This window comes from Labeo rohita, unplaced genomic scaffold (assembly GCF_022985175.1).
Source record: "Labeo rohita strain BAU-BD-2019 unplaced genomic scaffold, IGBB_LRoh.1.0 scaffold_992, whole genome shotgun sequence".
Taxonomy (NCBI): domain Eukaryota; kingdom Metazoa; phylum Chordata; class Actinopteri; order Cypriniformes; family Cyprinidae; genus Labeo; species Labeo rohita.
This window is the reverse complement of record NW_026129956.1, coordinates 10,899-22,255: the sequence shown is the minus strand read 5'-3', so window position 1 is coordinate 22,255 and position 11,357 is coordinate 10,899. Positions and strand designations below refer to the sequence as shown.

The window sequence follows — 11,357 nt, the reverse complement described above, 5'->3', positions numbered from 1 at the left end:
TGCATCACCGTGTAGATTACAGAACACAACACACTCAGTGAATTTATCTGTGTTTGTTCCAGAGGGGCAGAACCAGGCGATCTCCACCACTCCATCCATCAGGACTCTGGTTCTGCTGCTGTCTGGGCAGTTCCTGTGGAAGAACGTGTTGTGTTTCTCATTGATCAGACTGTTCATCAGCTGAGACTTGGATGAAGACACAGAGCCAAACCTGAAGAAAAACACCATTGGAGTTTGTGTCTTGTAGATCGGCTGGGTTTGACTGATGATTTCATTGTTGGTGTTTCTGATCTTCCAGCTCTTGTTGATTTGTCTGAATGTCCAGAGAGGAAACTCAATCTGTTGTGTGAATGGATCAGGAACAAGCAGAGGCAGAGCGAACTGACACTGGGACAGTTTAGTGACCATCAGCTGCTTCAGGAAAACATCAGCACAATGAAACACGGACATCTGGACATCCATCGGGTGAACAGTGTTCATAAGCTGATTGGTTTTAATGTATCTTGCTCTGTAGTTCATCATCAGTAGTTTCTGTATGAAAGTCTGAATCATCAGCACAAAGACTCATGAGACAATGAATGTTCAGTTCTCTGAAGAACATCTGCAGCTCTCAGTTTGTTGATGTTTGTCTTCATTTCATCTTTAAAATAGATTTTGTGTTTTTCTGCTCTGACTCCTGCTGGTTCAATGTCCTTGTTTTCTCCTGTGTAAAAAACAAAAAGTTAAAACATTTCTTTAATTATTATTGTTCTTCTTACAACCAATAATTAATTTCTGTTATTCAGTTCAATCTTTAAACAGACTAATCATGTCATCTGTCATTTCTTTATTAAAATATTTTAATCTGAATATAATAATTATCTGAATTCTTCCTCCATCATGATCTTCATTCTTTCTTTCTCTTCTTCATGTTTCTTCATCATTTCACAGGTCTCTTTCATCTGTTCACAGTTTCTCCTGATCAGGATCTTCAAAACTTGTTTTCTTCTGAATTAATCATGTTAATAGAAAATGTCTTCTCTTTTGAGCTCAGTCTCTCAGTTCAGTTCATTTCTGCATTACTGTCTGTTAGAAATTGTTTTTTATTTAACAAGCTTTTTACTGACATAAATTCCTGGAGATATTGATTGAGGTGTTTATTAAAATGGCTGTTGAACATCAGTATCTTCTTTCATGTTTCTTGTCTGAATCAGTTTCAGAGCAGATCTTTTTCTTCATTTCTCTTTCTCTCGTTCATTTCCTCTCTCCACTCATGTCTTCTGTTCTCTTGTTGTTCTCGTTTCAGTTTGTCTTGTGTCTTTCTTGATGTTCTCTCTTGTTTTTTTTCTTTTAGTTTCTTTCTCTTTTCAGTTGCTCTTCTCTTCTTTCTCTCTCTTTGTCCTTATTCTGTCGTTCTTCATCCATCTTCATCTTCATGTTTAAGTTTCTGATTATATTCATCTTGCATTTCTTGTTCTTTCTTTCTCCATTTCTCCTCCTCTTTTCTTCTCTTTTCTTTGTCTTTATTTCTTCTTTTCTCTTTCTCCCATTCTCTCTCTCATCATCATCTTCATCTCCTCTTGTGTCTTTCTCTCTTGTTCCTCTATTTCTCTGATGTCTCTTTTATATTGTTCTTCTCTCTCTCTAAATTTGTATCTTCTATTTCTCTCTCTGTCATAATCTTCCTTCACCATCATCTTTATCCTCTTTCTCTTCTTCATGTTCATGTGACACTCTTTAGTAACAGACTCTTGAGATGTTTCTGCTGTGAACTTCTTTCTTCCTAAGATGGTGTTTCCAGTCGCACTTTTCCTGACTCCAGTTTTTCCCAGCAGCACAATCCTCAGATCATCTTCACTCTCTGTTGAACCTGTAAGAGAAGAAATGCATCAGTTTTACAGCTTAAAGTGTTTTTCTGTCAAAATCTGATTCTGTAACATAAAAGAGGTCTGCTATCTGCTTGTTTAGTATTTATGCAGTTTTGTATGCCTGGAAATGCATTGTGAGGATGTAAAATTTACAAGCCACTCTACAATTCACACAGTTCAGTTTTCTTTTTTCATTACGCAGTTGCTCTCTGTCAAATTCACATTATCTGCACAGTTTAAAGTTAGCATTTTAGTGCAAATATTTTAAAACATACAGTAAAACAAATGTGTTTCACTATGAGCTGCATGTTTAATATGGATCAGGAAACATGACAGAAATTTTAATTTTTGAGCTGAATCATTTTGTAGCATATTTCACAGATTTTGTTTTTAAACACTAATGATTCAGATTGTAAAATTACAGTAAAACTTTAAGCTTCACTGCTCCAGAGCATCGTAGTAGTTCAGCGATTGGCCAAAATTATCAGATTATTGCAATAATATTGAATTTTAAATGTGAAAATTTGTTGGAAGAATATATATCATTTAATATTTTAAAGTGTATTTCTTTTACCTTTTGGAGGATAGTGAATCTTAGATAGGCTGTTCTTAAATATTTAACAGTATTTTGTATTAAATGTGTCATCTGATTTATTTATTAATATTTGACAGGGGTGGCATAACTGGATAATAATGTGTCATATATTTGTTAGTGCAGAGTTTACTCTCTATTTCAATATCACCAACATATAATAAGGGAAGAAAGGGAACATCTCATTAACATTTTATATGCTGTCGGTTTATTCTGTGATAACAACTGGATGTCCTGGAGAGCTGGATGTACATTATACCCAGGGTGAGATTTGTGGAAAAACCAGAGGGGGGATGTTTTGAAATGCTTTCATTCATGAAAAAAATATTAACTCCACTAAGTCCACTAACTGAGCTGTCATTGTTTCTCCAATAAACATGAGCATATTAGGACAAGTCTTGTCAGAATGAAGCATGTTTCCCAGGTTTACACCGTTGAGTTGTTGCAGTTCTACCAGGGAGGAATTCACCCCGACAAATCACACCCTGATTAAACCTTACATAAGTAATGTGACGTGTTGCTTGTCAAAATAAAAACACAAGAGACAGAGACATTGATCATGTGATGCTGGACGGCTGTGAGCTGAAGCTGGAATCTGCACTGATTTTACCAGCGTTTTCCTACAATCTGACCAAATCTATTTCAAACTGTAATGATTCACTATTACTGATGTCATTAATAAAGCAGGTGTTGTTGTATAAAGCTCTGACAGTGTGCTTTTGTTCTCTTTCCTCCTTTGTGTTCAACATTTTTTTCAACTTTACATTTCATTCTGACACAAACCCTTTGAAATAAAGCTTAATGATTTTTCACAAATATTTGAAAGTATATATTTGTTCACATATTAGAGGTAAATGAATCTCTTTAATATCAGAAAGTGAAGTTTACTCACATCAGTTTACAGTTTGAGTCTCGTAGCACATCAATGAGCTGCTGCTTTGAGTCTCCAATCATATTGTTTCTCAGATCAAGCTCTTTTAGAAACTGCAGTGCTTTTGTGTTTGTCAAAGACTGAGTTAAAGAAGAAACATCTGTAATTCCACAGTTATGAAGACTAGAAAGAGACAAACAGAGGAAGATCATCTTACAAACAAATCATTAAAGTGAAAATTTTTTCACAAATATAATGTGAACTCAGACTCATCATGAAATTTTGAGTATAAAGTGTTTTGGTTTAAACTGTTGAAGTGATTTTAATCATTTTGATTCTTGTATGTGAATGTTACTGACCTCAATCTCTCCAGTTTACAGTGTGAATCCTTCAGTACGTCACATAAGTGATTCACTCCTGTGTTTTTTATTTGATTCCAGCTCAGGTTCAGTTCTCTCAGGTGTGATGGGTTTGATTTCAGAGCTGAAGTCAGGATGAGACACTGTTCCTCTGTAATACTGCAATCCCACAGACTGAAAACAGAAAGAGAAAAGACAATGAAATAAAAAGACAATGAAAAAAAAAAATATGGCAGGATTTAATTTGGTCCATTAACAATTAATTGGATTGCTGTCATTTAAGTTATTTAGATGAAAGATCAGAAGGTCACATAAATTATAAATACATTATGTACATTGATAAATCATTTAATTACTGCAATATTCCATAAAAAAATATTAACTGTCAAGTTTAATTTCATGGTGACTTTATGAAAGTAAATAGTGAACTTTAATCTCACTGTCACTGCTGTACAGTATAATGATACTAACTGTAGTTTCTCCAGCTTGAATTGTGTGTTCATCAGTAGATCACTGAGGTTTTTCACTCCAGAGTCTCCTAGTTTATTCCTGCTCAGGTTCAGTTCTCTCAGGTGTGATGGGTTTGATTTCAGAGCTGAAGTCAGGATGAGACACTGTTCCTCTGTAATACTGCATCTATACAGACTGAAGACAGAAAGAGAAAAGACAATGAATCAGACAAGTGTCAAGTTCATGTGAGTAAATTCATCATGTGTTAACACCATACAGTGTAATAATTAAAACATTGCCAAAAACATTATATGACTATAAACAAGAACATAAGAAAAAAAAAAAAAAAAGTTAACAAAGTAGATTCAGATCTAGGATCAACTATAGAACTACTTAAAAATGACATTAAAATGTGCAAGTTATATACAAGTTATTTAGATCAGAAGGGCACATAAATTATACATACATTATGTACATGGATAAATCATTTAATTACTGCATAAAAAATAATAACTGTCAACTTTAATTTCATGGTGACTTCATGAAAGTAAACGGTAAACTTCAATCTCACTGTCACTGCTGTACAGTATAATGATACTAACTGTAGTTTCTCCAGCTTGAATTGTGTGTTCATCAGTAGATCACTGAGGTTTTTCACTCCAGAGTCTCCTAGTTTATTCCTGCTCAGGTTCAGTTCTCTCAGGTGTGATGGGTTTGATTTCAGAGCTGAAGTCACAGCAGAACAACCTTCATCTGTCATTTCACAGCTGCTTAACCTGCATTGAGAGAAAGAGAGAAGATAGAAGAAAACGGTTTAATAAAGTCAAAAAGTCTTCATAAAATGAAACAGAGGAAGAGTGTCTGAATACCTTTGGATCATTTTTCACAATTTGGTCTTCATAACAAAACAAAACAAACAAAAAAAGGTTAATTTAACAAAATAATTTACACTTCTCATGGTTTATGTACAGTTTGTCCTGATTCTTGATAGAAATACAAAGAATTTTTAATTCCCAAACATTAAATGTTTGTGTATTTTTGGTATTATTAACTGAAATTATTGGATATTGTGTTGGTATTTGACCTGCTGTATGGACAATAAGTGAAGTGGACAGAAACACTTAATACAACTTTCAGATGTTTAGATCATACAACAACTTACTTTGCAAGTCTCCATTACACAAAAATATACAGTATAGAATATAGACAGATTAACTATACAAAAATATATGAACATACACAAAAATATACAAATATATATTGTGTAACAAACAAGGTAACAGTCAGTGATGGTAATGGGAAGTTCGTTTTTAAAGGGTCATGAAAGACAGACAGTTTTTTTTTCCTGAGATTTTAGCAGAGGTGTTTGTGTTTCACATCACAGAAGACAATGTTAGCATCTGTTCATTTTAACTGTTGGAGAAAAGTGATTCGTTTTGAGCTTTTTGCACAATTTTTGTCTTCCAGGTTTCAAATCTACATCGTGTTGACGTCACAGTTTGTGACACAGTTGTGATCGTCATAGTTTGTGACGTGGTAAAGGACTATAGTACTTCAATGACGCGTCAGTGTCTCATTATTCATGAGAACATCTGTATGTTCTCATCCAATCAGAAGACACTTTGCTTAATTATTCACAACAGCATGTGTGACAGACACTTCAGACTGTGAGATTGTGTACATTAACTGAGAGAAACGTTCATGGATTGAAGGAGAATGTTTGTTTTTGCTTTGTAAGAGTTTGGTACAAATGTGATTCATTCAGTGAGTGTAACCGGTTTCACAGCTCCTTGATGCAACCCATCAAAAGGCTTCTAAGCACCGCAAAATGTTATAAAAGTTATTAGAAATGCAATTTCTGTCCTTGATTTCATACTCCTGTACATCTCCCAGACAGCAGATGTGTGAAGAGGCTGTGTTGTGGATGTGTATTGTCCCTGATGATGTTGTGGGTCTCATGATGACCCTAGTGCTGTAAATATCCTGAAGTGATAGGAAGGTTACTCCACAAATGAACTGTGCACTTTTTAACAGTGTTGGTCAAGCTACTTGGAAAATGTAGTGAGCTAAGCTAACAGTTACTCTTCATTAAATGAAGCTTCACTACACTGAAGATCCTCCTGGGAAATGTAACAAGCTAAGCTACATTAACATGGCAAAAACAGTACTACAACCAAGCTGTTTTTAAAATGTAATATTTATTTTGAACCAACTTCATTTCAAGTCAATGCTCTCAGTATCAGTATCAGTATCATGTACAGGACTGGATTTAACTCATAATGTGACATAAACCTCCTATGACCTAAACTGCTACTTTTTCGGAAATTAAAAAACAAACAAACAAACAAACAAAAAAAAACTGTATTTTAATTAATAATAAACACTGTGTCAAAGCTGGTATTGTGGCTTCATTGTATACAGATACATTTATATGTGGGAGGAATGATGAGGTTTGACTGACACACTTAATTTCCAGTGATATCGTTGACTTGATTGCACAGATACTATTTGAACTGAACTGAGCTGGATGACGACATCACTGGATTCAATGATGAACTTTAACTGGAAATTGAGTGTTTTCTGTTTTTCTTTTGCATTACTGACACTATTTTCCTATTTAATACTGTAAAGCTGCTTTGACACAATCTGTATAGTTAAAAGCGCTATAGAAATAAAGGTGACTTGACTGTTTCACAAGAGGTTCTTTGTGGCGAAAGAAGGTTCTTTAGATTATGAAAAGGTAAGAAAGAGATTGTTCTTTAAAGAAACTTTGACCCTGCAGTGTCAGTTCTAGACCACAGTAACTGGGGGAACAGGCTGGGGCCCCTTGTGCTTTTAGGGGACACACTTTTAAAATGAATCTTAAGCTACTTTAATACAGTATTATTCATTCAGTCATTTTTCACCATGTCATGCATCACTGCAATCTCTAGAATAAGCTATAACAATTTAAACTCAAATGAATGTTTCATCATGTTTCATTTATTTGACAAATAATTTTGCACCTTTATAGATCATGTTAGTTGATCTATAATGAGCGATCAGCAAAGTAGCCTAATAGTGAAATCTATTAACTATGCATAAAAACCTGTCTTTTTACTTAAGTACCAGATATAGGTGTCATGCCATAAAATATGTTTAATACGACTGACTTTATATGTAATGTGAATTTAATAAAACATTATAAGTTACTAATTAGCCTATAACACTTTCAGCGATGACTCATCTGAACGCCTCTGATTGGCCATTGCATTCATAAGCTCAACAGAATCGTGTGTGATTGGTTATAATACACAGTGCTGTAAAAACACGTATGTCTCTGGTTCAGAACCAGCTAGCAAACATGGATTTGAATTTAGCAGCTGGTGATGTTTTTCTTTTTCTTTCTTTTGTTTTTCTTCAGGACAAACTGCACATTGCACCCAAAGTTGTTTGGTGTGACATGATTCCAAATTTAGGGGGGTCAAGCTTGTTGACACAGGGGCATATCCAGTTTTCTACTCTGACTGACTGAGGTCTGTCCAACAGGAAGTTCAGCACCAGTTTCTGAGGGAGAGTGTCGGTCTGAAATGAAGAGAGTCTCTGTTATTGCTGAGTTGTAATCAATAAAAAGCATTCGCACATGTGTGTCGTCACCCTCCAAATGTGTGAGTGCTGTGTGGATGACAGTGTTGACAGCATCATCAGTGGACCGATTTTGTCGATATGCAAATTTTAATGAGTCTAAGGAGTCCAGAATCCTATGCTTTTGGCTGATGATTGGTGCCTCAAACTGAGCACTGAACTCAATCAGCTCATCTGGGAGTGTGGTCTTGGTACTCATGGCTCCCTGGCTTTTCTGCTGGTTCTCTGTGATGAGCTGCAGGATTTGTCACATGCACTGGGAATCTGCAGTGATGTAATATCCCCCCAGAATCAGACTATAATGTCTCTTGGTCTTCCTGATTGATTTGCATAGTTTGAATTTGGCCTTTTTGTATTCCTCAAAGTCACCTGATCAAACACGGTGGAGTAAGCGTGTAGCACGGCCTGCACCTCACAGTTGGGGATCACACCTCACTCGGGACTTAATCTTTACACAATCTCAGGATTGGATGGACCAACATTTCCTTTCTTTTTCTCTTTTTAAGAAGAAAGAGGACAACAAAATCATGTTTGAAGATTCCATTTTGTATTGTTCTGTGATTTTTTTTTTTTATATATATATATAAATAACAGATTTATAATAACAGAAAATAACAGAATAACTCCTGCACGTTCATATTCCCCGCTGCTGTAATGTTAGCAGTTTTATTAAAATGCTATGCATTTAGCCCTACGTGACGTCTGTTTTTATACTGTTTATCAACAGTATGAATTTTTATATTGTTTGGATCAGCAATAGAGTAGACAGATATGAATGTTTATTCATAACCACACTGAAAATAAGTAAATATTGTTAGCTGATGCTAACCGTCTAGCTAACAAGCTTGCTGGTGCTAAATTGAGGTAATTTTTAGATTTGTCCAAATATTTTTATTCAGCCGGCTAGATAGATTACATCTGAGGGAAAAAGAAAGGATGTGATGTTCAGAACATGGTAACTACAGTAATTATCAAAGTGGGAAGTGATGCCCTCTGGGAGCATTTGGCCAGGGGTGTTTTTATACAGACCAAATCATTATGAAAATATAATTATATTTTCCTTAAAATGTTCTTGCTAACTTCAGGCCTTATTCTCATGTCATACATAACTGTGACATTATGCAAAACAACAAGCTTTAAAACACTTTTTTCTGACTGGTGAAAATTAGACGTCAAATCTGCCGCACGCTTAGAGTCTGAGCTCCGTCAAGTGAAGTTCTTATCGTCTATTTTTCAATCCAAATTCAATTTAATACACCATCATTTTCATTTCTTATAACGTGTGATTATAACCCCTGTTGTATTTTACAACTAAAACAACCGGATTGCCTTGTTATCACTAGTTTTGTTTTGATTTCCCAAGTCCGCTAGCTTAAAGCCCGTCAGCAGCACCAGCGTGGTTGCCGCTAATCTTACTTGCATTGTTTACACACATTACCGTTGTTTACTCGCTGTTACTTGCTTTAATGCCGAATGTGTGTCTACCTTTGAGTGCAGGTGAGGACACGAGCAGTACTAGGTGTTTGTCCTGCATCTTCAATAAACAAGCTACAGATAGTCCAAAATGCAGCTGCTAGAGTCCTTACCAGGTCAAGAAAATATGATCATATTACCCCAATTTTAAAGTCTCTGCACTGGCTACCTATTAGGTTCCACATCAGCTACAAAATAGCACTTCTTACCTATAAGGCACTTAACGGTTTAGCTCCTGCGTACCTAACTAGTCTCCTACCACGCTACAATCCATCACGCTCCCTAAGATCACAAAACTCAAAGCAAAGTCCACTAAAGGAGGTAGAGCTTTTTAGCATTTGGCTCCCAAACTCTGGAACAGCCTTCCTGATAACGTTCGGGGTTCAGACACACTCTCTCTGTTTAAATCTAGATTAAAGACACATCTCTTTAGTCAAGCATTCAAATAATGCATCTCAAAGTTTTCCTGCAGTTATACCTGATCAAATGTTCATTATTAATCTTTTAGCTCTGGTTGAACAAATCTTTCTTTGCTTGGTTTGAACAGCAGCTACGCTAATTATGTTCCTATTTGTTCTCTGTTTCTGCCATGGGATTGACATCCTGTGGTAACTAGGAACTCCAGTCTGGATCCAGAACACTTAAGAAGAGATGATGCCAACCCCACAGACGACTTCAGATGATGCCAACCCTGAAACAACATACAGCACTACTGAATTCTGCTGCTAATTTATGGTGTTCTTTGTCTGTTTGATTATGTCATTAATTGATCTTTACATCTCTGCCATATGTACATCAACTTGACAAGCTTCTACTGAATATATTGTAAAAACGTTTATTTGCTGTAAAGTAGCTTTGCAACGATATGTATTGTAAAAAGCGCTATATAAATAAATTTAAATTGAATTTGAATTAAAATCTGTTTTCTCTCAGGTACATCGCAGTGTAAGCTTCACACTGAATATTACTACATCACTCTCATCAACATAGTCCATATCAACAACAAAAACACATTTTTACTCCATATAGTGGTTATTTTGTGAAATCCCAGGTATTTTGAGCAGTAGGATTATAAAAAATATGTGTTAATATAAAATTAAATTAAGTAGCCTACATAAAATTGCAAAATAAATCTATCAGTACTTTTTTTTTTTTACTCAAGTACATAAAAAAACAGGTACTTTTGTACTTTCACTCAAGTAAAATTGAAAGAGGAGCACTTTTACTTTTACTGGAGTAATATTTTAATATACATCTCTGTACTTCTACTCAAGCACTTGACTTTTGTACTTCGTCCACCACTGTCAGGGACTTCTCTTATAAAACTGTATTTTTTTGTGGTAAACTCTAAAAATAGTTCAATCCAAAAGTATTGTTTAGTGAAAAACATGTTGAAGACTCTTTATTCCACACTTTAACAGTTTTACTTACTGGATGAGCTCGTTTAAGAAGCTTCTGTAGACATCGTTAGATACTATAAAGTGTTTTGGTTTAAACTGTTGAAGTGATTTGAATCATTTTGATTCTTGTATGTGAATGTTACTGACCTCAATCTCTCCAGTTTACAGTGTGAATCCTTCAGTACGTCACATAAGTGATTCACTCCTGTGTTTTTTATTTGATTCACACTCAGGTCCAGTTCTCTCAGGTGTGATGGGTTTGATTTCAGAGCTGAAGTCAGGATGAGACACTGTTTCTCTGTAATACTGCAATTACACAGACTGAAGACAGAAAGAGAAAAGACAATGAATCAGATCTATGACGATCAACTTACTAATGTGTTTTGCATCTTCCAGCAGACGTTTGCTGACAAATAAACAGTGATATCTGTGTGCAGGTAACATGAAGAAAGACTACACATAGTTCATTTAAATATACTACAAACTACACAAAAGTTACAAATGTATGCAAAGGTTGAAAATCAGCTAAATTACCCATTAAGATGTGAGCTATTTATCCAAGTTACGAGGTTTCACTTGATAACATTAACTACATTAGTTAACATGAACTGATGATGAACAACTAGTACAGCATTTAATAACCTTAAAGTTTCAACATTTACTAATAGTTTTAAATTCAATAGTTTTCTGTTAATTAGTTAGTACACTGTGAACTGACATGAACAATGAAAAACTATATAA

General features: G+C 35.1%; 1 protein-coding gene across 1 annotated transcript; it reads right to left on the bottom strand.

Moving 5' to 3' along the window:
• Positions 1–1,715: 1,715 nt before the first annotated feature.
• On the bottom strand, positions 1,716–10,955 carry LOC127162636 (ribonuclease inhibitor-like). Its single transcript, XM_051105433.1, has 6 exons — positions 10,764–10,955; positions 4,722–4,895; positions 4,141–4,314; positions 3,670–3,843; positions 3,332–3,493; positions 1,716–1,849 (listed from the first exon to the last, which is right to left on the bottom strand). The coding sequence occupies exons 2-6, from the start codon at positions 4,877–4,879 to the stop codon at positions 1,834–1,836; spliced, it is 684 nt and encodes a 227-aa protein (XP_050961390.1). The 5' UTR covers positions 4,880–4,895; positions 10,764–10,955; the 3' UTR covers positions 1,716–1,833.
• Positions 10,956–11,357: the final 402 nt, after the last annotated feature.

Coding starts and splice junctions, on each gene's coding strand:
- LOC127162636 (XM_051105433.1), bottom strand. CDS start 4,879: ATGACAGATGAAGGTTGTTCTGCTGTGACTTCAGCTCTGAAATCAAAC. Junction 4,315..4,721: donor TTCAAGCTGGAGAAACTACA/GTTAGTATCATT, acceptor TTCTGTCTTCAG/TCTGTATAGATGCAGTATTA. Junction 3,844..4,140: donor TTCAAGCTGGAGAAACTACA/GTTAGTATCATT, acceptor TTCTGTTTTCAG/TCTGTGGGATTGCAGTATTA.